We start from the raw sequence: 27308 nt of genomic DNA, 5'->3' as shown, positions 1-27308 counted from the left end.
GGTTGCCCTGGCTGAAGGGTTTGGGCAGGATGGGCAGTTTCTTTTTTGGAATATACACATGTTCTAAAATTGTGATGATGGTGAATATATACATTGTAAATACACTAAAAAACTAAGTGTACACTTTTAAAATGGATGAGTTACATGGTACATGAATTAAGTCTTATCTCAATAAAGCTATCACAAAACAAACACAAAAGATTACTAGGCTAAAAAACAAAACAAAATTTCCAATTCATTATAACCAGAACCAGTTTCAAAACCTTATCTCGAGGCTTTCAAAGGGCTACAGGACTTGTTCTTTTCTCCAGCCCCCCATATTTTGATATATTCCTTTCCTTCAAAGCTAGAGCCGCGTTTTTTTGTTTTTGTTTTATTTAATAATTTGAGCTCGTAGGTCTCACGTTTTTTTTTAATGTCACCAAATTCACAAGCTTGCTTTCACTTGAAAACTACTAGCTGTTCCCACAGCCTCACTGGCTCCTCATGTTCACATCTGAACCATCACCTTAACAATGAAGCTTTCTCCAGCCACCCAATTTAAATAGTCCTCCAGTCTCTCTCCATTCCGACTCCCTACTTCACTCCTCTGTATAAAACTTATTACAGATTTATTTCTTTACTGTCTTCCATGTCCTCTAAAATTTAAGTTCCATCAGATTTGTCTTGTTCATCGCAGAATCCATGGTCTTTACAAGGGAGAACAAGCATTCAAATGTTAATGAGTCAGTACTTCAGAATCCTATCTTGCATTCTTCATTGTTTTACAATCAAGCCACTCTAATTCAGTTATATAATCCTTAAAAAACGTATTTTTAAAATAATGCTCAGAAGTACCTGGGTGGCTCAGTCGGTTAAGTGTCCGACTTCAGCTCAGGTCACGATCTCGTGGTTCATGAGTTCAAGCTGGGCATCAGGCTCTCTGCGGTCAACACAGAGCCCGCTTCGGAACCTCTGTCCTCTCTCTGCCCCTCCCCTTCTCTCTCTCTCTCGAAAATAAATAAACATTAAAAATATTTTTAGGGGTGCCTGGGTGGCTCAGTCGGTTCAGTGTTTGACTTCAGCTCAGGTCATGATCTCGCAGCTCATGAGTTCGAGCCCCGCATCGGGCTCTGTGCTGACAGTCAGAGCCTGGAGCCTGCTTCAGCTTCTGTGTCTCCCTCTCTCTGCCCCCTAATCTACTCGCATTCTGTCTCTCTCTCAAAAAGAAATAAATATTTTAAAAAAAATTTTTTTAATATTTAAAAATAATGCTTATATGCTTAAAAATATGTGTAGCCAGAAATAGAACACAACTACCAATACATCAATATTCCTTATGCTCAATCCTGGTGTACAATTACAGTGTTCGTACATCTGCCCTCTATCCATCTATCCATCAATTCAAATATGTACTGACTGTCTACTGTGTGCTAAGCATTATACAAGAACAAACAGAGAACATGGGTTTGGAGTCAGATCCAAGTTTATCCTCAGGTTCTATCCTTCCAGGTGGGTGAACTTGAAGGTACGGCAACCCTTCTGGATCTTTGTTTTTTCATTCACAACTAAAAGAAACAACTCAAGTAAAATTCCGTAATTTATTTGTGTATGTGTTATAGATAACCTCAAAGCAATCCGTAGTATAAAAATATACAAAGATGCAATAATGTCATTTTGTGATTCTCCCAAGTCAACACCATCTCTGCAGATGCTCTCTCAAGTTAGTGTGTCAGTGTTTAAGCTGTACTCAAAACTGCTTCACAAGGAAATCCCTGGCTTTCCCTGAAGCCTATTTCTGTATAAAGATAAAATGAGATGATTTTTTATTTAGCCAAGTTAAAGACAACCTGGCTGGACTTTTCAATTTTCAGAAGAGAAAGAATTTCAGGTCTGTCACTTGCCCATCTCATCTCAAAGTACATGGATCTGCCCTTTAAAATAATATAAAATCCCATTTATTCATTCTGTAGGTATTTACTGAACAAACAGTACATGCCAGACACGCTTCTAGGCACTGGAGAGAAAGCTGTAAACAGAACAAAAACTCCTTCAATGAAGTTTATATGCTCCTGGGGGCAGATAACAAATAAATCGTAATTCCTAGAATATGTATCTTCAAGTACCAAGAACACAAAAAGTAAAGAGAATAGGGGCTAATGCTGGAGATGGTGCAATCAAGTAAAATTTTAAACAGGGTGGTGAGGGAAGGCTTCGGTGAGAAGGTGAAGGGAAAAAGGAAGTATCAGGGCATCACAGTGTTCCAAGAAGACGGGAAGAACAAGTACAAAAGTCCTGACACACGGTTGGGGAAGAGTAAAGAGGTCAACAGGACTTCAGCTTTTCCTCTGAGATGGGAAGTCTACTGGAGGGTTTTACAAAAAGAAGTAATTTAACCGGGGTTTACAAAGAATCATTCTTATTTACTGTGTTGAAAAGGGGTGTGTATGCAGAAGCAGAGGTAGGAGGTAATGCAACACCAAAAAACTGTCAACAGAACTGTCATTTAAGAAAAAACATCTAAGACACACTATCAGTTCTTCCAGGTTGTATTCTTACATCAGGTTAGACTGGTAAAGACTACACACACATACAGGCACACATATGTATTTGTATTTACATGTTTATTCGCATTCTTAGACCATAGGTTTTATCACCACTACCTCTTAATGTGTTAATTTATTAAAAATCACCACAGGAAGGAGCTTTATGAAAATGTATTCTTTTTTGTTCTGATCTATTTTTCCCCATTCTTCATATTATTTCTGAAAAGAGTAATGCAATCTATTGTGGAAAGCCCCCCTTCCCAGTCCCCCCGCCCCTTTTTTTTGCCTTGGCCCCTAAGAAGTTTCTAGGTTAAGTTTTACAAATTAAGCACAGCAAAAGGGTTGTCCTTTAGAGATCATGTATTTATATCTTCCATTTTCCCCAATTCCAAATTCTTGTTTTATCTTTTATTAATCCTATTTAGTCACAAGGTACCTGCAATCAGGCATAATTTATGATTTCATGGGGAAAAAAACCACAAAAATTTTGTTTCAACACATTAGAAATAGTTCAGCTCTTTTCTGAACTGCTAAAAAGTATAAATCAACTAATAATTGTATACCCTGGAAGAGGAGTTAAAGTCTCCTAGCTAAAATCCAGTATGGAAATGTACTCACTCAGTAGTGCCTACTAGCTTTGGTACAGGAGGCATGGAAAAATTTTACTTCATTTTTTGTCATAATAACAATTTAAGAGATTTCTACAGCACCTCACTATGAACAGTCACCCCCAACTCTATCGTTCTTCTTCAACAATGAAAACCATTCACGTTACAAAATTAGCAAATTATACACCCATTTCGGTGTCAAATCTATAACTACGTTCTCTGCCAAGAGAGAATACACTGCAAAATAAACTACTTAGCTAAATCTAAATTAACGGCACTTAGGAGGTATAATACTGGTTAGATATGAAATGTCAATATAATAGATACTGAAATATTAACGGCCCCTCTGAAAAGAGAGTACTCACTATTTAGATTCAGAGCTAAGTTTCTGTTCTGATCCATGGCATTCTACTCCCATCTGCTCTTTGGTCTCCTCCACCTTTCCAAATTTCTTACACCCAAGAACCTTCCTTCCCTCTTTATATGTTTTCCCTGCAAAGTCTTTTTTTTTTTTTTTTTAAGGCTTTCTGTATCCCATTTTCATTTGCATTTACACATGCCATATATTTATACTTCCCAACATGACTGTATTCACCCCACATGATGATCTGGCTCCTCAGCTCCTTGATTTCCAATTACCTTTTTTCTGAGCCGTGCCTGGATACTCTTACCAGCCCCTACCAATTGTTAAGGCAAGCAATCATTTATTTCAAACAAGAAACAGTCCTTGCTCACTACCCCTAAGCTAACTGATGAGCCTCTGCCAGGGCTAAAAAAAGCCACAGCTGCTTATTCATTGCCCAAAGTATTTTTAGGCTTGCATGCACACATACATACACCCAAGATTAAAGACAGCAGGTTGACTCCAATAAGCAAAGCCAGGTATTAACTATCTGAAGAGCAATTAAACATTGTATATACTCACAATATATTTCTATGTACCATAATGCAGGTTTTAAGCCTATTTCAAAACCACTCAACTTGGGGTCGCCTGGGTGGCTCAGTCGGTTAAGCGTCCAACTTCGGCTCAGGTCATGATCTCATGGTTCATGTGTTTGAGCCCTATGTCAGGCTCTGTGCTGACAGGTCAGAGCCTGGAGCCTGCTTCATGGAATGTGTCTTCCTCTCTCTGCCCCTCCCCCACTTGTACTCTGTCTCTCTGTCTCTGTCTCTCTCTCTCAAAAATAAATAAAACACTTAAAAAAAAAAAAAACACTCAACTTGGTTTTCTTCTCCTATTGTAATTGTTTTTCTTCTTGGGAATGCAAGCTGGTGCAGCCACTCTGGAAAAGAGTATGGAGGTTCCTAAAAAAACGAACAATAGAACTACCCTACGACCCAGCAATTGCACTACTAGGCATTTATCCATGGGATACAGGTGTGGTGTTTCGAAGGGACACATGCACCCCCATGTTTATGGCAGCACTGTCAACAATAGCCAAAGTATGGAAAGAGCCCAAATGTCCATCGACAGATGAATGGATAAAGAAGATGTGGTATGGTGTAATACAATGGAGTATTACTCGGCAATCAAAAAGAATGAAATCTTGCCATTTGCAACTACGTGGAATGAACTGGAGGGTATTATGCTAAGTGAAATTAGTCACAGAAAGACAAAAATCATATGACTTGACTCATATGAGGACTTTAAGAGACAAAACAGATGAACATAAGGGAAGGGAAACAAAAATAATATAAAAACAGGGAGGGGGACAAAACAGAAGAGACTCATAAACATGGACAACAAACTGAGGATTACTGGAAGGGTTGTGGGAGGGGGGATGGGCTAAATGGGTAAGAGGCACTAAGGAATCTACTCCTGAAATCAGTGTTGCACTATATGCCAACTAATTTGGATGTGAATTTTTAAAAATAAAAAATAAAATTAAAAAAAATTAAAAAATAATTGTTTTTCTTCTCAGCCTACATTTGAGGTTTCTAAAATTACAACCCAGTGGCAACAGAACTTCCCTTACAGAAAATAATAGACACACAGCTAAGACAATCCTATTTCCCCCCCACTGACATATTATAAAAGGAGTGATATATGTTCCTAGGAACTAAAATAGCTTATTTCCTTGTTAGTCCCACATGCAGGGTCAAGGAAGCTGTGTACCCTGGCTGCTATTCTGACAGTTATTTTTAGTTTGGGCACTGACAGCACTGGAACAGGCCAGAGACAACATCAATCTGCTCTGCAAAGAAGAGACCCCAAATTTCATAACTTTGTGTTTTTGGTAACATAATGAGGTTATTTCTTGCTCTGTAAATTAGATGTCAAATTTCTCACTGAAGTGTTTTTTGTTTTTAAAGATTTTATTTCATTTTTTATTTTTTTTTTAAAGATTTTATTTTTAAGTAATCTCTACACCCAACACAGGGCTTAAACTTACAACCCCAAGATCAAGAGTCTCCACCAACGGAGCCAGCCAGGCATCTCACACTAAGTTTTACTTTAGCAAGACCTGGACTTCCTCATAGACATGCAATTTCTCTACTCAAAAATATGAGTTTTAATTATGTTTATCTTCATTTAAGAAAAAAGTCTGAAACCTGGCCTTGCAGAGCTTACATTCCAATGGGGAAAGAAACAAATAAATATATACTCCCATATTATGACAGATGCTAACAAGGTAAATAGGGTGGAGAGATGAAGAATGAGGTATGGGGGAAGGAAGAAGTAACCTAGATAGAATGATCAGGGAGGTCCCTGATGCTTAAGGGGAGTGGGAAGTATGAACAGAGGTCAACCAAACAAAGTCATTTAGTCACCAAATATTTACTGAGCATCAGTATTTGCCAGGCTCTGTTCTAGATGGTCATCACAATAACCACAAATCAGACAGAAAGAATCCCCACCCTCAAAAGGGGGGAAATAATGGGCACTTTTTAAAAATATGGTAACTTTAGATACTAAAAACATACTATGATAAAAATAAATTAAGATACATGTGACACTGCCTGAAGGACTGGGCTACTTTAGCTCGGCATCATGCAAGGCCTACCTCAGAGAACGTGGAGCTGTGAGATCTGAATAAGAGAAGGCAGCAGGACAAAGATCTGATAAAAAGCATTCCAAGCTGAAGAACAGTTAAAGCAGTACAAAGGCCCTAAGACAGGGAACACGCTTGGCATGCTCAAGGGAGAGAAGATGGCCACACTGTTGGAGCAAAGCTGGTGAGAGATGAGGTCAGAACCAGTACTAACAATCTGACATTTTCAGTTTTTATTTCTGATGACATGGGAAGCTTCTGGAATAACGTGGTACTTCAGAATGTTCAGTCTAGCCACAGGTGGGGGTGTGGAGGTGGGGTTGTTTAAGGGAGATCTACAAGGCATGTACCAAGGTCCCAAATTGAAAAAGAACTTGCCATGTCCATGCAATTGAAAGGAGATCAGCTGGGGGTAGAGACTATATTTACACAAGAGAACACAAACTGATAAAGAGGCCCACTTTGTTAACTGTGGTAAAGAATTTGAATTTGGATTTGGAATTTAGACTTTCATTTGAAATGCAATGAAACGGGGCACCTGGGTGGCTCAGTCCGTTAAGCGTCCGACTTCGGCTCAGGTCACAATCTCACAGTTAGTTGAGTTCGAGCCCCGCATTGGGCTCTGTGCTCACAGCTGAGAGCCTGGAGCCTGCTTCAGATTCTGTGTCTCCCTCTCCCTCTGCCCCTTCCTAGCTCACTCTGTCTCTCTCTGTCTCAAAAAGAAATAAACATTAAAAAAACAAAAACAAAAACAAAAAAACTGAAATGCAATGCAATGAAACTCAAAATGGTTATAAATGGGGAAGGAATAAAAACCATGATCTATATTTGATTGTATTTGGAAAAAAGATTACTCTGGTGTTATGTGGGAAAAGGCAAAAGAGAAGAAGGCAAAAGGGGGAAATAAGAACCTGTTAGGATATTAAGAGCCTACTTACTGCAGTGGCTCAAAGAAGCAGTAATGGTGGCTTGGACCGGGGGTGAGGGTCAGGGGTTAACAATGGAGATGGCAAATTGTATTTGGATTCTAGACATTATAAGATCGAATCATAGGGCTTACCAAAAAGGATGTTGGGATTAAGGGAATGAGAAGAATCAAAGATGACTCCCTTACATAGATAAATGGTTAATTCTACAAAGTGACACTATTAATTTCTGGTTACTATGCTGATGTTAAATTGAAAGTACAAGATACAGATGCCAATAGTAACCAACATTTCTGACCACCCTCCCTTCAAAACAGAACAAAATGAAACAAAACAAGGAAAGGCAAATTTGAAATACTTCACTATGGCCATTTTCCTGGCAAGACCTACAACTCTATGGAAAATGTAGATAGATACTGTGGTGGAATTTCTAGAGATCTGGGATTTAAAAAGCCACAGCTGCCAACTTCGGCTCAAGTCATGATCTCATGGTTTGTGGGTTCAAGCCCCCCATCAGGTTCTGTGCTGACAGCCCAGAGCCTGGAGCCTGCTTTGGATACTTTGTCTGTCTGTCTGTCTCTCTCTCTCTCTCTCTCTCTCTCTCCCTCTCTCTCTCTCTCTCTCTCCCTCTCTCCCCCTCTCTCCCACTCCCCCATGCGTGCTCTGTCTCTCTCTCTCTCAAAAATAAACATTAAAAAATCTTATTAAATAAATAAATAGCCACAGTTGCTTCTCTATCAGGCAAACAAACTAATTTTAGGCCTACTCACATATGCCGTGGCCAGGGTGACACACATCTCCACCCTTAGGCAACAGATACACTAAAAGACCCCTAGAAATAAGACGAGAAGCGAAGATCATTCAAGTAAAGAAAAATAAATCTTTAGCGCAGACTGAAGAAAAGTTTCCCAAATCAATATTCCATCAAAGCACACAAATTTTTCATGCTGAAACAAGAATCTGAAAATATTCATTCAAACTAGAGACAGATAAAGATCACTGTGCTTTTTTTAGGAACTGGAAGCAAAGCATTTAACGTTGAAGACAGCATTTTGAATTATGAACAACGGGTTTTTCATGCTAAAAGCCTTCTTGAATTATTGTGGCATATCCCAGATCTCTTAACTTGGAGCCTTCTCCTTGGATTGTCACCATGCAAACTTTCAAAACCAAAGAAACAGAATCAGCTAGTACAATGCTAACCTCTTAAAAACCATCAACCTCAAATTTTAACCACTCATTCCTAATCTTTATTGGAAAATGGATATTTCAAATTAAAAGCGGTCAGTTTTATATGTGAAAACCTAGACTAAATGCAATTTTCCTTTTAAGGTGCTTTTACCCAAAAACGGTTATATTAATAATGTCTAAAATCAAACGATTCTAAATTAGAAATGTTACCATTTCTGTGCCATACTTGAGATTTATAGGTACAGTAGAAATCTTTTCTAGATTAATTACTGTTGCAAAACAAAGTGTTCTGGGAAGGCTCTCTTTTTAAAAAAGCAAGTGTTAGTTGTTACTGTTTACTTCTAGATGCTACAAAAACTAAAATGACAGGGAGAAAAAATATTTTAAAGTCACAGGACAAGAAACAGAAGGGAAAGTCTGTGGAAGACAGAGTATAGGAGGAACAGGGCAAATTTAGTAGGGCAAAGGTTTTCTGTATTATATAGAGAAAACTGTATCCTAAAAAAGTGGTGTGTGCACTTTTGTGTCCATTGTACATACACTCACATACACATGTACATATATATTGAGTCACAGAGTCACAATGTAAAATATATCTGTTACCGCCAAAAAGTTTGAACAGTATTAGTTTAAGGTGTATACAGAGGAGATGCAGTTGAGAGGAAAGCCAATCAGTGTGGCAGAGCCTAGGAGGAGCTTGGAACACACATTAGATTACCCTGTAGGGTCAATGCTGCTGGGATAAGGCACTGGTGATAAAAAAGGGGGTTGGGGGAGAGTTGGTTGAAATTGAGAATAACTGACAATCTTTCCCTTGAGGTCAGCTTTAATTATAAGGAAACAGAGTATGAGGCACAGTTCCTTTCCTGAGTTATTTCCCAAAGTAAAGAAAAAAAATCAGTGATCATCAGGTGGACCATGTGTCAAAGAAAATCTTTAATAAAATGTCTACATTTTAGGGGCACCTGGGTGGCTCAGTTGGTTAAGCATCTGACTTTGGCTCAGGTCATGATCTCATGGTTTGTGAGTTTGAGCCTCGCCTCGCGTTGGGCTCTGTGCTGACAGTTCAGAGCCTGGAGCCTGCTTCGGATTGTGTGTCTCCTTCTCTTTCTGTCCCTACCCCGCTCGCGCTCGCTTGCTCTCTCTCTCTCTCTCTCAAAAATAAACATTAAGAAAAATTAAAGAGTGTTACTCTCAACCTTATAGTCTGAGCATGTAATGCATCCCTGCTCTACCATTTACATGCTAAAGATCTTGGTTAAGTTATTTCAAAATTTGTCCATTTCATTACCTGTAAAACAGGGATAACCCAAGAGAAAAGAAAATATTTACCTACACAAAGATTTGTAGCAGCTTTGTGGTGAATAACCCACTTATGATGTAACAATGGAATAATACTCAGCAATAAAAAGTAATGAACTTATTGATACACATAAAATCATTCACAATTCTCAAAATAATTAATTATACTGAGTAAAAGAAGCCAGACCTCCCTCCCAAAAGAGATGAGAAAAAAAAAAAAAGACATTATATGATTGTATTTATATACACTACTAGAAAATGGAAACTAGTCTACAGTGACAGAAACCAAAAGAATGGTTGCTTGGGGACCAGGAACTAGGAGGAAGAAGAGATTACAAAGAAGCTTAAGGTGATGGATTTGTTCATTACCTTGACTGTGGTGATGGTTTCACAGATTTATATATATATGTCAAAACTAACCAAACTGTATACTTTAAATATGTGCAGTTTATTGTTATATAAACTGTTATACCTCAACAAGGCTGTTTAAAAAATGGAATAACACATCTTGCAAGGCCATTTTGAGTATTTAATAGGTTTTTTTTTTTATTTATTTATTTATTTTTTTTATTTTTATTTTTTTTTATTTTTGGGACAGAGAGAGACAGAGCATGAACGGGGGAGGGGCAGAGAGAGAGGGAGACACAGAATCGGAAACATGCTCCAGGCTCCGAGACATCAGCCCAGAGCCTGACGCGGGGCTCGAACTCACGGACCGCGAGATCGTGACCTGGCTGAAGTCGGACGCTTAACCGACTGCGCCACCCAGGCGCCCCGCGTATTTAATAGGTTAATACATACATGTAAAACACTTAATATTCACCACACAATACTGCTATTCTAATTGTAAAGTCTACGATTCAGACTTGAATACAAATTTAAAGAATTTCATTTTATTTCTATGGGGCAAACCCTACATAAACTAATTAAAAAGTTATAGGGGCGCCTGGGTTGTGCAGTCAGTTAAGCATCAGACTGTTCGTTTTGGCTCAGGTCATGATCTCCCAGTTCGTGGGATAGAGCCCGTCATTGGGCTCTGTGCAGACAGTGCAGAGCCTGCTTGGGATTCTCTCTCTCCATCTCTGCCCCTCCCCTGCTTGTGTTCTCTCTCAACAATAAAGAAATAATCTTTTAAAAAAAAAAAAAAAGTGATAAACACATTAAAGGAAATCTTCTAGCTTAAGAGTCTCAAAGCAATGAAAGGATATTAACTTTTTGTTATTGAGTGTGAGCAAAGTATGGTGCTAAATAAAGGCTCTACACAGATTATTTCATATAATCCTTAGAACAATGTTTTGAGATAAGTGGTATTATTTCTATTTTATATATGAAGACATAACAGCCTCACAGTGTTATGTAACCTGCTCAAGGTTCAAAGAGCAAGTGGAAAAGGTAAAACATCCAGCCAGATCTCATGGACTCCAGAGTCCATGTCAATATTTTTTTTTTCTCTTTTATTTTTCTGAAAGAGAGCACAAGTAGAGGAGGGACAGAAGGAGAGGGAGAAAGAGAGACTCTTAAGCGGCTCCACGCCCAGCACAGAGCCAGAGGACATGGGGCTCGAGTTCATGACCGTGAGAGATCATGACCTGAGCCAAAATCAAAAGTCAGACACTGAGCCAACTGAGTCACCCAGGCACCCATTTATGTTTAAAGTAATCTCTATACCCAACATGGGGCTTGTACTCATGACTTTGAGACCAAGAGTCACATGCTCTCCTGACTGAGCCATCAGGTGCTCCATGTCAATAATTTTTTTTTACTTCACTGAAAGAAGGTGTCCTGATTGCTGGCTTAACAAAGGAAAGTCTCACAGAATCTAAACAGGTGACAAGGAAGGATTTCACTGCCAATCCTTCAGGAACTTGGTATTCTATTTGTAAAGTAGGTAAATTAGCATCACTTACCATATCTGTAGCTTGATCTTCTTTCCTTGTAATTCAACTGTTTTGATCTTAAAGTCTATTCCTACAACACAGAAGAAAAAAAGGTAAATTATATCTAGGGCTCTGAACTTGGCTCTCCCAAAATTAACTGGGAGTAAAAATAAAAATACACTTTTAAAATTTGTGTCTGTTTGGCTCTTGATAGCCTCTAAGTATGCATATTCTGAACAAATTATTCAATTTTAAACTTGAGTAATACAAGATCCAACATGGCACAAGAAAAACAGCTATATAAAGAGTTTTTACACTAAAGAAATGAAAAGGTAAATTTTAAAATATCTAATTTTTTTAAACTAAGCTCCACACCCAAGTGGGGCCTGAACTCACAACCCTGAGATCAAGAGTTGCATGCTCTACCAACTTAGCCAGTCAGGTACCCCTAAAATATCTAATATTTTAATGCAAAAAAAAAAAAAAAAGTTTCCCACTAGGGAAAAAAAATAGCCTTAACTAACTTGCAAAGCAAAAACCTACTACCAGGGATAAAGAGGGTCATTTCATAATGATAAAAGGGTTAATTCATTAAGAAGGCAAAAATACTAAATGTTTATGCATCTTATAACACAGAGCTTCAAAATACATGAGGCAAAAGTAATACAAATCTCCCAGATCTGTCTACTCCTTAATCAACCAAAATCTTCAGCTTGGGTTGAGTTTCCCACAATCAAATCAAAAGAAAAAAAAGGGCGATGTGCCTGGCATTTATAAACCTCAGACTTTGTCTACAGCCCATGTTTTTGTTTCTCTAGGAATTACTGAGACTCTGAACAAAACTAACAATTCCAATTAGGCATGCAATTTGCTAATTAACCTATATAACAAACCTAACAACCAATACTATTTCAGAAAACTTCTCCAAAGACAAGTGAAATTAGGACACAGTCTGAAAGCTCCAAATCTTTTGAGAGACAGAAACCAGGTACAATTGGAAAATTAAGATTTTTAGGCTGTTTTAAGTCACCTACCTCATCCTAGACTCCATGAGTTTCTCTTTCTCTCTCTCTCTCTCTCTCTCAATGTTGTCTATCCTCAAACTAATTAGCAGTGGTTAAAGCAGTTCTTCATTCTTTTCTGCACAAAAACTCTCCTAGCCTACCTCTGGGCCATTCATTCTTCAATCTTCATTAGTAGTTTCTTCTTGCCTCTCTGAACTCTTCTAAAAACCGAAGTGAATTTTTCTATCTTTACTCATTCCCATGGTGATTTTCCCTAATTTCATGGCTTTAAATTCCAAATACGCACTGGTAACTCTCAAATTTGTATCATAGCCCAGACCTCTCTCCTGAATTCCAAACTTGAGATAACTGTTTATTGCCTATCTGCAAATCCCATCTTTCAAAAAGACTCAAGCAAAAGTCCTTAAAATGTTTCATTAGGCCCTACACATTCTGCCTACCCCCCCATATTCCATGCTGTCCTCATAATTTTCTGTATCTTTCTTTGATCTAGCTAACTAGATCAGCTTCCTTATTGTTCCACACACAAGTCAGAAAGATTCCCACCTCAAGAACTTTGCATATAACTGTTCTTCCAACTTAGACCACTCTTCTCCATTATGGCTCCTTCCCCTTGTTGTCCTTTCCTAAGTGGCAACATTTTCCCAAGTCCCCCACCCCATGTCCATTGTCTATTAATAATCCCTACCCTTCTTCCTTACTTTTTTTAACATCCCTTAAATATGCTGTATTTACTTATTCCTGTTATTTATTTTCTGTCTCCCTATGCAAAACTATAAAATCCACAAGGGTAGGAATTTTTATCTATTTAATTCAGTTAAATTCCCAGCACCTAGAGCCTGACATAAAAGCAGACATTCAAAAAGTATTTGAATGAAGAGATAAATGATGTTTTCTAGAGAAAGTGAAATGATACCCAAGAAAAGATACATATAGATGGGTGCCTCAGTGGCTCAGCTGATTGAGAGTCCAACTCTTGATTTTAGCTCAGGTCGTGATCCCAGGATTCTGGGATCAAGCCCCATGGTGGGCTCTATGCTGAGCATGGAACCTGCTTAAGATTCTCTGATTCTCTCTCTCTCCTCCTCTACCCTTCTTCCCTACTAGAGCACCAAAGAAAAAAATAAATAAAAATTAAAATTAAAAAATATATATATATATACATACACACACATATATATATACATATTTATTTATTTTATTTCAGCATTAGGGTGAAACTTACCACTTGACAAGCTCCACACCTGTCCACTTAGCATCCAGATTTTTTGAGCCTCAGGCCAAAACACAAAGGATGAAAGTTTCAATGAGATACTAAAAACTAAGCAAACCAAAATAGGGAACCTGAAGGAAACAGGGACAATGCAGAGAAAGAGAAAAGATAGTTCCTTTTATCTTCTCAGAACAAGAGTGGTGGGGGCAGGAAAACGAACTTGAACCAGAAAAACTCTTGAAAATTAAGGGAAAAGAAAAAGGAAGTGGAAGAAATAATATATTCAACAGGAAGACCAAGAGAAAACTGAGATCTCCTAGAAAATATTAACAAAATGACCAAGAATGGAATTTATGTGATATATGACAAGTTAGAAGATCAAACCAGGAGGTCTGATATTGAACTAACATAAGTTCAAGAAAGAACAAAGAAAATGACACATAGAATATAATAATTTAAAAACTGTGCGAAAGGGCGCTTGGGTGGCTCAATCGGTTAAGCATCCAACTTCAGCTCAGGTCATGACCTCGCAGCTCATGAATTCAAGCCCCACATTGGGCTCTGCTGACATTTGGACCCCAGCCTCTGCTTCAGATTCTGTGTCTCCCTCTCTCTCTGTCCCTCCCCTGCTCACACTCTGTCTCTGTCTCTCTCAAAAATGAAAACATTTAAAAAATTAAAAAAAAAAAAAAAACTGTGCAAGAAATTTGCACAGCAAAGGAAACGATCAACAAAACTAAAAGGTAATCTATTGAATGGGAGAAGACATCTGCATATGACATATCCGATAAAGGGTTAGTATCCAAAATATATAAAGAACTTATAAAATTCAACACCCAAAAAACAATCCAATTAAAAAATAAGACGTGAACAGACGTTTTTCCAAAGACATAGAGATAGCCAACAAACACATGAAAAAATGCTCAACATCACTTATCATGAGGGAAACGCATATCAAACTACAATGAGGTATCACCTTATACCTGTCAGAATGGCTAAAATCAACAACACAAGAAACAACAGGTGTTGGCTAGGGTATGGAGAAAGGGGAATTCTCTTGCACTGCTGGTGGAAATGCAAATCGGTGTGGTCATTCTGGAAAACAGTATGGAGGTTCCTCAGAAAGTTAAAATAGAACTACCCTACAATCCAGCAACTGCACTACTAGTTCGAAGGGATATATGCACCCCAATGTTTATAGCAGCACTATCTACAATAGCCAAATTATGTAAAAACCCCAAATGTCCACTGAATGATGAATGTATAAAGAATGTGGTGTGTGTGCGTGTGTAACGGAATTTTGCTGAGCCATATGAATGAATGAAATCTTGCCATTTGCAACCACAAGGATGGAGCTAGAGAGTATTAATTATGCTAAGTGAAAACCATGTGATTTCATTCATATGTGGAATTTAAGACACAAAACAAATGAGCAAAGGCGGGGGTGGGGGTGGGGGCGGCAAACCAAGGAAGACTCTTAACTATAGAGAACTGATGGTTACGGGGGGAGGGGGAGATGTGTTAAATGTGTGATGAGAATTACGGCATGCACTTGTGATGAATACCAGGTGATATACAGAAATGCTGAATCGCTATATTGTACTAAAACTACACTGTATTTTAACCGGAATTTAAGTAAAAACTTTTAAAAAATGGTGCATGAAAACTTAACAGAAGCAAAAGAATCTATTCTAGACTGACTCACCAAATGCTTGCATAATGAAAAAAATAGGATCTATACCAAGTAATATAACCATGAAATTTCAAGACACCAGGAATAAAGATATTATAAAAGCTTGCACACACATAAACTAAGCCATATTAAATAATCAGAAGTGACAACTCTGAACTTCTACTTCTCAACAGCCAACAGCAACACTAGAATACAGAAAGATAATGTCTTTAAAAAATATTTCAACCTGGGCACCTAACTGACCCAGTAGGTACAGCATGTGACTCTTGATCTCAGGGACATAAGTTTAAGCCCCACTTAAGAAAAGAAAAATTTTTTTCAACCTTTTTCCAGTCAAAAATCAAGTGAGAGTAAAATAATGCATTTCCAGGCATGAAAGATCTCAAGAGTTAGCTCCCATGCATCTCTTCTAAGACAACTACTAGGAGAGGTTGCTTTGCCAAAACCAGGAAGAAATCCAGCAAAGAGTGAGGTAAATGGCAGCTCAAACTGGCCTAGAGAGCAACCAGTTCAGAAGCGAATGAGAACATAAAAGGACAGAATCAAATGAGAAGAAAATTCCAAGAAGTATATCTACTAAGAGAGGGAAGGGAATAAATGGTACTAATGGAATTTGTATGAAAAGCAGAAATTCAGAGAGCTTGGCAATTCTGTTGCTGATTTTGGATAAAGTATGTACAGTGTCTTGAAATTTAAGCAAATGTAATAATAAAGGAACTGTAAATTACAGTAAAAACAGAAAAATCATCCAAGAAAGGAAATGTGATTATAGTACACTACTTGGTTTAACAGTTAATAAAAAACATGTGTTATAACTATTTGAGAAGATGAAGAGAGAGGCACCAGGAATGTCTGGAATAATTGATTCTCATTTCCCGTAACGAGAGAATTTCTAATGTTAGTTTTTTCTTTTTGCGTGTTTTTTTTTTTTTTTAAGTTAAAAGCCAAGACTAAGGAATATGGTGTTGAATAACAGATAAAAAGGTCATAAAGTGCTTGGAAAAGGAAATACACAGGTAGGCACAGGGCAAAACTCTATTGTTGCTACTGTCCTCACAGACCTTGAAATACAGTGACTTCTAAAATTCTGCTCTATTACTTTAATAGAAATAAAAACTGGGTTAACAGAGGGACGCTTACAATAAGGTCTCTCCACTACTTAACCACTTCAATTTGATCATTGTATTCCTCCCATGGCCCTCAGCCACCCCTGCAGTCTCATTCCCTTCCAGTCGGCCTCCGGTAGTCACCTTCAAACACAACTTTTTGAAGCAGCTGTGTACTTTTTCCAAGTAAATACCTTTGTCACTCCATCAAGTAGTTTCTACATTCCCCAAAACATACACACCTAAGTGTGGAAAAACTTATACTTAAGATAGAGTAGAAAAGCTTTTGATAACATTTAAGAATTAGAGCAAAATAAGTAGCTCAACTGCCAAGAGAAGGTAGGAAAACCTATATCACCCTTTAAGATTCTGCCAGGAGGAAGAGCACCTGGTGGCTCAGTCTAGTTAAGCATCCATCTTCACTGTGCTGACGAGCTCAGAGCCTGGATCCTGCTTCAGACTCTATGTCTCCCTCCCTCTCTCTGCCCCTTCCTTGCTCGTGCTCTCTCTCCTTTTCTCAAAAATAAATAAACATTAAACAAAATTTAAGATTCTGCCAAGAGAAATAATCAGATTCTCCTGCAACACTATCATTTCCTAAATTTTCACAGACTAAAGCAAACATAGGATTTGATCCAACCAGTGTTTCTCTTTTAGGTTGTATTTATACGAAAACACACTAAAGGAAATCTCTTATTTTTACAGATTCCTGGGACCCAGCTCAAACGAGTATTTCAATTTACTGCACTCTAACTTTTATCAATTTTCAGCTGCTCAGAAAGTGAGAAACACATATCAGCCAAAATATCTGCCTTAATGATGTTGCAGAAGCACCATCCAGTGGCAAGAAAAGTTAACTGCAACTTCTAGCCACTGTAAATATCCGTTTTCCAAAGCTTAGCTTCTGATGACACACCAATACATAGTATTTAATGTAGGAAGAAATATAATAAACTCCAGACAACTAAAGTTTAACAGCTCATAGGTAAACGATCAATATCTGTGGTTTTTAACAAATGAAAATAAAGTATTTTCACCACATCAGGAAAGGAAATAAGAATCCTATACCTACAATCCTTTGAATATAGCTTTTTTCTGGAATTTAAGAAACATGATTCTTTAACATGATTTAAGAAACATGATTCTTAGTCCTAGCTCTACCTCTGCCATTATAGCACAAATTTTGAAAAGGCCACTTCCCAATATGGCCATTAGTTTATCTGGATGCAGATGTGAAAATGCAGAATGCAGAAATTTCCTCTAAAGCTCTTCTTATTGGGGCGCCTTGGTGGCTCAGTCAGTTGAGCATCCAACTTCAGCTCACGACATGATCTCGTGGTTTGTGGATTCGAGTCCCATGTTGGGCTCTGTGCTGACAGCTCAGAGCCTGGAGCCTGCTTCAGATTCTGTGTCTCCCTCTCTCTCTCTGCCTCTCCCCCCATGCATGCACTCTCTCTCTAAACATTAACTTTTTTTTTAAAAGATCGTTCCGGGGGCGCCTGGGTGGCTCAGTCAGTTAAGCAGCCGACTTCGGCTCAGGTCATGATCTCACGGTCCGTGAGTTCGAGCCCCGCGTCGGGCTCTGTGCTGACAGCTCAAAGCCTGGAGCCTGTTTCAGATTCTGTGTCTCCCTCTCTCTGACCCTCCCCCGTTCATGCTCTGTCTCTCTCTGTCTCAAAAATAAACATTAAAAAAAATTAAAAATAAATAAATAAAATAAAATAAAATATCCTTCCGTATAGTAGTAATAGCTTAGTAAACACCTTGAGAATTTATAATGTGTTTAGCCCTTCGGAGTGGATTAAAGCATTAAATCCTCGGGGCGCCTGGGTGGCTCAGTCGGTTAAGCGTCCGACTTCGGCTCAGGTCATGATCTCATGGTCTGTGAGTTCGAGCCCCGCATCAGGCTCTGTGCTGACAGCTCAGAGCCTGGAGCCTGTTTCAGATTCTGTGTCTCCCTCTCTCTCTGCCCCTCCCCTGTTCACGCTCTGTCTCTCTCTGTCTCAAAAATAAATAAACGTTAAAAAAAATTTTTTTTGAAAAAAAAAAATAAAATAAAGCATTAAATCCTCAGAACAGTCCTAACCTATACTTTTATTTACAAACTACAAATGAAAAATAAAATTAAAATCTAGTAGTACTAACAATATTTACTGGATAACTACTAAGTGTTCTAAGCATTTCCCGTATTATCTCATTTACTATTCAAAATTATCCTCGGTGAGGCAACTGTCAAGTCAGTTGACACTCTTGATTTTGGCGCAGATCATGATCTCACAGTTCACAGAATCGAGCTCCGCATCAGGCTCTGTGCTTGTTAGCTTGGGATTTTCTCTCTCTCCCTTGATCTCTGTGCCTCCCCCACATCCACTCTCAAAATAAATAAACTTAAAAAAAATCCTCTGCAGCAATCCCTATCAAAAGAACACCAGCATTCTTCACAGAGCTAGAACAAACAATCCTAAAATTTGTATGGAACCAGAAAAGACCCTGAATAGCCAAAACAATCTTAAAAAAGAAAACCAAAGCTGGAGGCATCACAATCTCAGACTTCAAGATTTATGACAAAGGTGTAATCATCAAGACAGTATGGTACTGGCACAAAAACAGACACCCAGATCAATGGAACAGAATAGAGAACCCATAATGGACCCACAAACGTATGGCCAACTAATCTTTGACAAAGCAGAAAAGAATATCCAATGGAATAAAGACAGTCTCTTCAACAAATGGTGCTGGGAAAACTGGACAGTGACATGCAGAAAAATGAACCTGGACCACTTTCTTATACCATACACAAAAATAAACTCAAAATGAATGAAAGATCTAAATGTAAGACAGGAAGCCAACAAAATCCTAGAGGAGAAAGCAGGCAAAAACCTCTCTGACCTCAACCACAGCAACTTCTTACTCAACACGTCTCCAGAGGCAAGGGAAACAAAAGCAAAAATGAACTACTAGGACCTCATCAAAATAAAAACCTTCTGCACAGTGAAGGAAACAATCAGCAAAACCAAAAGGCAACCGATGGAATGGGAGAAGATACTTGCAAACGACATATCAGATAAAGGGTTAGTATCCAAAACCTATAAAGAACTTATCAAACTCAACACCCAAAAGACAAATAATCCAGTGAAGAAATGGGCAAAAGACATGAATAGACACTTCTCCAAAGAAGACATCCAGATGGCTAACAGAAACATGAAAAACCACTCAACATCACTCATCATCAGGGAAATACAAATCAAAACCACGAGATACCGATACCACTTCGCACCTGTCAGAATGGCTAATAACATTAATAACTCAGGCAACAACAGATGTTGGCGAGGGTGAGGAGAAAGAGGATCTCTTTTGCATTGTTGGTGGGAACGCAAACTGGTGCAACCACTCCGGAAAACAGTATAGAGGTTCCTCAAAAAATTGAAAATAGAACTACTCCGCAACCCAGCAACTGCACTACTAGGTATTTACTCAAGGGATACAGGTGTGCTGTTTCAAAGGGGAACATGCACCCAAATGTTTACAGCAGTGCTATCGACAATAGCCGATGTAAAGAAAGAGCCCAAATGCCCATTGACAGCTAAATGTATAAAGAAAATGTGGTGTGTACACACACACACACACACACACACACACACACACACACACAATGGAGTATTACTCAGCAATCAAAAAGAATGAAATCCTGCCATTTGCAACTACATGAATGGAACTAGAGAGTATTATGCTAAGCAAAATTAGAGAAAGACAAATATCACATGACTTCATTCACATAAGGAATTTAAGATCCTAAACAGATGAACCTAAGGAAAGGGAAGCAAAAATAATACAAAAACAGGGAGGGGAACAATATAGAATAGACTTTTAAATATAGAGAACAGAGGGTTGTGGGAGGGGGGATGGGCTAGATGGGCAAGGGGCCTTAAGGAATATACTCCTGAAATCATTGTTGCACTATATGCTAACTAACTTGGATGTAAATTAAACATTAATTAATTTTTGAAAATCCTCTGCAAAACTACATATATGCCTATTTTAAAGAAAAGGAAAGTTTAAAGTAATTTTTTTTTAATTTTTTTTTTTTTAACGTTTATTTATTTTTGAGACAGAGAGAGACAGAGCATGAACGGGGGAGGGCCAGAGAGAGAGGGAGACACAGAATCTGAAGCAGGCTCCAGGCTCTGAGCTGTCAGCACAGAGCCCGACGTGGGGCTCGAACTCACGGACCGTGAAATCATGACCTGAGCCGAAGTCGGATGCTTAACTGACTGAGCCACCCAGGCGCCCCAAGTTTAAAGTAATTTAAATAAGGTCAGAGAATTAACGTGGCAGAACCAGTACTCAATTCCACTTGTTTTTTCACACCATACAAGCTCTTAACCTAAATTAAGTTCCATAATTCCATTTTTTATTTATGTATTTTCTACTGAGGGAAAATCCACATAACATAAGATGTTCTCAGTTTATTTGGGTCTTAAGTTCTCTCGACAGTATTTTGTAGTCTTCAGGGCCTAGGTCTTACATTTTGTTAAATTTATCCCCATTTAATTTTTCATGTTTAGGGTGCTATTATAAATAATACTTATTTAAGAGTTTCATTTTCTAATTGTTGCTCAATACAGAATACATCTTATTTTTGTATACTGACCCCTATCCTGTAACCTTGCTATAGTCACTTCTTAATTCTAGCTGCTCTTTATTTGGGAGGTAGGGTGCTTAGAGTTTTCTATGTATGTAAGTCATATATATAATCAGGTAGTCTACAAAAAGGCACTTTCTTAATCATTTTCCTTTCGAACCTCTGATATCTTTCTTTCTCTCGCCTTATTGTTACCAGCTAGGACCTCTAATACAATGTTGTTTTGTACTTGATCCTTAACAAAGAAAGCTTAGAGTGAAAGCTTCACTGTTAAAGTATCATGTTAACTGTACATCATTTAGTAGGCTGAGGAAATGTCCTTTTACTCCTAGTTTGCTAAGGTATTGTGATGCAAATGAGTATTTTGTAAAATACTTTTATTATTTTTTAAGCTAATTTATTTATCTTGAGGGAGACAGAAACAGTGCACAAGCAAGCAGGGGAGGGGCAAAGAGAGAGGGAAAGAGAGAGAATCCCAAGTAGGCTCTGCACTGTCAGCATGGAGCCCAATGTGGGGCTCAAACTCACGAACCATGAGATCATGACAGGAGCCCAAATCAAGAATTGGATGCTTAACTAACTGAGCCACCTAGGCACCCCATCGTATGCTTTTTCTGTACCTATTAAGATGATCATGACTTTTCTTCTTCTTCTTCTTTTTTTTTAGTAGGCTCTACACTCAACCTGGGGCTTGAACTCACAACCCCAAAGAGTCACATGCTCTACCAACTGAGCCAGCCAGGCACCCTTCTTCTTTACCCCATTAAGGGAGCTAATTAAAATTGATTTAGGGGGCTCATGGGTGGCTCAGTCAGTTGAGCGGCCGACTCTTGACTTCGGCTCAGGTCATGATCCCAGGGTCATGGAATCAAGTCCTGTGCCAGGCTCTGTGCTGAGCAGTGACCCTGCTTAAGACTCTTTCTTTCTCTTTCTCTCCCCCCACCCATGGCCCTCTCCCTTGCTCTTGGACACATTCACTCTGTCTCTAAAATAAAATAAAATAGTGGCTCCTGGGTGGCTCAGTTGATTAAGCGGCTGACTCAGCTCAGGTCATGATCTCACGGCTCATGAGTTCAAGCCCCGCATACAGCTTTGCTGTCAGCTCTGTCCCCCTCTCTCTCTGCCCCTCCCCTGCTCACTTGCGTGCTCTCTCATTCTCTCTCTCTCTCTCTTTCCCTCTCTCCCTCCCTCAAAAATAAACACTTTAAGGGAGCCTGGGTGGTTCAGTCAGTTAAGTGTCCAACTCTTGGCTTCAGCTCAGGTCATGATCTCGTGGTTCATGAGTTTGAGCCCTGCATTGGGCTCTGCACAGACAGCATGGAGCCTGCCTGGGATTCTCTCTCTCCCTCTATCTCTCAAAATAAACAAATCAACTTGAAAAAAATATTAAAAAAATAAAAATAAGTTTTTAAAAAATATTTATTTTTGAGAAAGAGAGAGAGAGAGAGAGAGAGAGAGAGAGAGAGAGAACGTGCACACATGCACAAATGGGGGAGGGGCAGAGAGAGAGGTAAACACAATGTGAAGCAGGTTCCAGGCTCCAAGCTTTCGGTGAAGAGTCCAATGCAGGGCTCGAACCCACCAACTGTGAGATCATGACCTGAGCCAAAGTCAGACACTTAAGTGACTGAGCCACCCAGGCACCCTTATTTTATTTTATTTTATTTTATTTTATTTTATTTTATTTTATTTTATGTTTTATTTATTTATTTATTTTTAAATTTTATTTATAGAGAGAACAAGCATGCAAGGGAGAGGGGCAGTGGAGGGAGAGAGAGAAAGAGAGAGAATGGAAGAATCTTAAGCAGGGTGCCTGCTCAGGGCAGAGCCTGGCACAGGGATCAATCCCATGACCCTGGGATCATGAACTGAGCCGAAATCAAGAGCTGGCTGCACAACTGACTAAGCCATGCAGACGCCCGTAAACAAGCACTAAATAAATAAATAGAGAGATAGATAGATAAAATGATTTTTAAAAATTTATTTTGAACGTGAAATCAACATTGTATTCCTAAAATAAAGTCTACTTGGTCATGACATATTATTTTTTATAAGTTCCCAGAAACGCTGTGCAATTATTATTTTTTTAACGTTTGTTTATTTTGGGGGCAGGGAGGGGGCAGAAAGAGAGAGGGACAGAAGATCCAAAGTGGGCTCTGAGCTGACAGCAGCAAGCCTGATGTGGGGCTCAAACTCACGAACTGCGAGATCATTACCTGAGCCAAAGTCAGACCCTTAACCAACTAAAACATCCACGTGCCCCTAGATAAGGATTCTTACATACATGTTCATGAAGGAGATGTCAATGTTCATTAGGGATCTCTCTGTCTGGTCTTAATATCCAAGAGAAGGCTGGTCCCATAAATGATTTAAAGTGTGCCCTCCTCCACCATTTACTGAAAGAGTAGTATTTTCTTCCTTAAACATTTGATAAAACTCACCAGTGAAGCCATCTGAGCCTTAAAATTTCTTTCAGAAAAAACTTAAATTAAGATTCTATTTCTTTAATATATGTCTATTCTATCACTACAGAAGAATATTCATTGAGTATCCAACTATATAATTATAGATTTCTATTTCTCCTTCCAATTCTGTCAGTTTCTGCTTCAAGTATTTTGAAACTCTGTTATTAGGTATATAAATATGATAAACTGACACCTTTATCATTACAAAAAAATTTTCTTTATTCCTGGAAGTATACTCCTTGCTCTGAAATCTACTTTGTCTACTATTAATACAGCCACCTGGGCTTTTTTATGATTATTGGCTTCTTAGGTAGTCCTAAGATATTTTTTAGTGGTTGCACTAGACTTCATAACACACATTTTTAACTTAGCACAGTGCACCTTCAAACAGTATTATACCACTTCTCATATTAATGTAAGAACCTTACAGCAGTGTACTTCCATTTTCTCCTTATTACTGGGCTTTTACTTTTTACATCTACCTTTTACTTTTTACATCTACATTTTCTGAATTTTACTAGTCAATTGTCTGAAATAAATTTAAATTTGAGAAAAAAGTATTTTGCATTTCCCCATGTGTACCATTTATCCTCTCCATTCTTTTGTGTGTATCTGAGTTTCCACCCAAAATGATTTTCTTCAGCCTGAAAAATTTCCTTTAAAATTTTTTAAAGATTTTTTTTTAAGTTTATTTATTAATTTGAGAGAGAGAGAGAGAATGAGCAGACAGAGAGGGGGACAGAGGATCCGAAGCAGGCTCTGTGCTAATAGCAGAGAACCCAACGCAGGGCTCGAACTCCAAAACCATGAGATGATGATCTGTGCTGAAGTGGGACACTTCACTGACTGAGCCTCCCAGGTGTCCCCCTTTAACATTTTTAATAGAGCAGGACTGTCAGCAAGAAATTCTCTCAGCTTTTGTCTGCAAAATGCCTTTTTAAATGTTTATTTTTAAGAAACAGAGCACACGTGTAAGCATGCATGAGCAGGGGAGGGGCAGAAAAAGAGAGAGGGCAGCGGATCTGAAGCAGGCTCTGCACTGACAGCAGCAGCCCAATGTGGGGCTCGAATTCAAGAACCACAAGATCATGACTGAGCTGAAGTTGGACACTCAACCAACTGAGCCACACCTGCGTCCTGGAAATGTCTTCAGTTTGTCTTGATTTCTGCAAGATATGCTTGTCAGGATTAAATTCTAATGATAGTTTTTTCACATCAGAACTTTTTTTTTTTTTTTTTTTAGGATTGTATTTTTGGACCGCCTGGGTGGCTCAGTCAGTTGAGCCACCAACTCTTGGTTTCGGCTCAAATCATCATCTCACAGTTTGTGGGACTGAGCCCCGTGTCAGCTCTGGGCTGGCAGCGTGGAGCCTACTTGAGATTCCTTCTCCCTTTGTCTCTGCCCCTCCCTCCATCTCTCCCTCCCTCTCTCAAAAAATAAACTTTAAAAAAAGGATTGATCTATTTCTTAAAAAAAAAAAAAAAAAAGATTTAATTTTTAAGTAATCTCTACACCCAATATGGGGCTCAAACTTACAATCCTGAGATCAAGAGTCGAATGCTCTACCAACTGAGCCAGCTAGGTGCCCCTCCTTTCAGAACTTAAAAAGTGTTACTCCACTGTCTTCTGGCTTGCATGACACCCCCCACCCACATACACACCCCTTTTGGGAGGAATCTAGACTTAAGAAACTTTTTATTTTGAAACGGCTTTACAGAAAAGTTGCAAAAACAGAGTCCACATATACCTTTCATCCAGCTTCTAATGTTAACACTTAGATAATCATTATCAGAAAAAAGAAAGTAACACTGGTATAAAGCAATTAACTTAGCTACAAACTTAAATCTACTAATTTGTTCACTAATGTCTTTTTTCCTTTTCTTAATGTTTATTTTAGAGACAGAGAGAGAGAGAGAGAGAGAGAGACAGACAGACAGACAGACAGAGACAGACAGCATAAGAAGGGGAGGGGCAGGGACAGGGAGACACAGACACAGAATCTAAAGCAAGCTCCAGGCTCTAAGCTGGCAGCACAGAGCATGACACGAGGCTCGAACTCACAAACCATGAGATCATGGCCTGAGCCAAAGTAGGATGCTTAACCGACTGAGCTACCCAGGCACCCCACTCATGTCTTTTTCTGTTCCAGGATCCAATTCAGGTTCCCAACACTGCATGTAGTGGACACGTTTCCTTGATATGTAACAGTTATTCAATATTTTCTCATCTTGCATGACCTTAATAATTTTGAAAAATACTAGCCAGGTATCTTGTAGAACCTCCCTCAATTTGGGTTTGTCTGATGTCTTCTCATAATTAGAGCAAGGCTTTGCATTTTTTGGTAAGAACACCACAGATGAAATATTTTGCCTTTCTTAGCTCATTATCAGGGAGTATATACATTGTGAATGTCTTACTGCTGTGCTATTAACCTTGATAACTTGGTTATGGTGGTATCTACAGAGTTTCTCTCCACTATAAATTCATTTTTTCTCTTTGTAACTAATAAATTTTTTGGAGAAAATACTTTAAGGCTATGAAAATATGTTTCTCACCATACCTTCACCCACTGATTTTACCTTCCATACCGATTTGTGCCTGTGACAACTATTACTGTAATATTTGCTAATGGTGATGCTGTGTTTAGTCACTACTTTACACTTAATAACTAATTCTTTTACATTTTAGTCCTTCTCCCCATTCATTTACTTATTTATTTATTATTACCAATATGGACTCATATTTTATTCTACTGATTATGTAATACTAGAATTATCTGATTCCAGCTTTGGCCATCAGAAGCTCTTTCAAGTTGGCTCTTACATCCTTTTGACATGTCCCACCCTTTTCTAGCACTTCTTTGTTTTCTGGCACCAAAGATGCTTCAGAATCGTCCTCTTTTGCCTCTATCCCAGCTCTTTCTTCAAAGTGCCGTGGTACGTCTTAATGAAGAATTGCTGAGTCCAAGATCTGGGCACAAGATATGCTCATTGCTCCTGGAGTGCCACTGCTTCTACGCATTCCCAGGGGACAGAGCGAGGAAATACATTTATGCACAGTAACCCATGCATATACATACATCTACATTTCTAGACCTATTTATCTGTATATATTACATAAAACCATGAGTTAATACTGATACCTCCAATTCAAGACCAAAAAGTTCATTCTAGCCGTTTTCCTTTCCTTACTTGTAACCTCTTCATTTAACAGTTAGGTATCTGGCTGTCATGATCTAAACTAGATTTACTTATATATTCAATCTTAGTATATACATAAAGTAGTATATACACAGAGCAGTTTCAGGCTTACTAACCCATATCCTTATGAGAAAGGACAGATTTACTAACTAGAATATAATACTTGTATACAGTTCTTTTTATCTTTAGTCTTACAATATCTAGTCAAAATACTATTTTCTGAAGTTACTTTGATGATTTATTCTCTTCCTCCTCCTCAGTGTGGTTGTTGTCCAGTTGTAATAAAGTTAGGTTCATTTGTTGGTTTACATTATTTTTCTTGAAAAGTCAACAGCTGTTATCTTTGCCCTCTGTATATATAATGCGGTTTTTCTTTCCTCTAGTTTCTCTTAAGATTTCTCTTTAAAACTAGTTTTCAGCAATTGGATTAGGATGTGCCTCAGTGTGACTCTCTTTGTGTTTATCTTATCTGGGATCATTAAGTCTAAGGGATTATAGCTTTCATTACATTTAAAATTTTTTCAGCCATATTTCTTCAAAT

General features: G+C 38.4%; 1 protein-coding gene across 1 annotated transcript in view; it reads right to left on the bottom strand.

The window, feature by feature from the left end:
• Positions 1-27308, bottom strand: part of RAB10 (RAB10, member RAS oncogene family) — an 80858-nt gene that overhangs the window by 17468 nt on the left and 36082 nt on the right. Inside the window, exon 2 of the mRNA XM_058682773.1 lies at positions 11453-11513. Within this exon, the coding sequence (XP_058538756.1) occupies positions 11453-11513 (61 nt within the window). The remainder of the gene's footprint in view (positions 1-11452; positions 11514-27308) is intronic.

The sequence above is a fragment of the Neofelis nebulosa genome, chromosome 9 (genome assembly GCF_028018385.1).
Source record: "Neofelis nebulosa isolate mNeoNeb1 chromosome 9, mNeoNeb1.pri, whole genome shotgun sequence".
NCBI lineage: Eukaryota > Metazoa > Chordata > Mammalia > Carnivora > Felidae > Neofelis > Neofelis nebulosa.
This window is presented reverse-complemented; position numbering and strand designations above follow the sequence as displayed.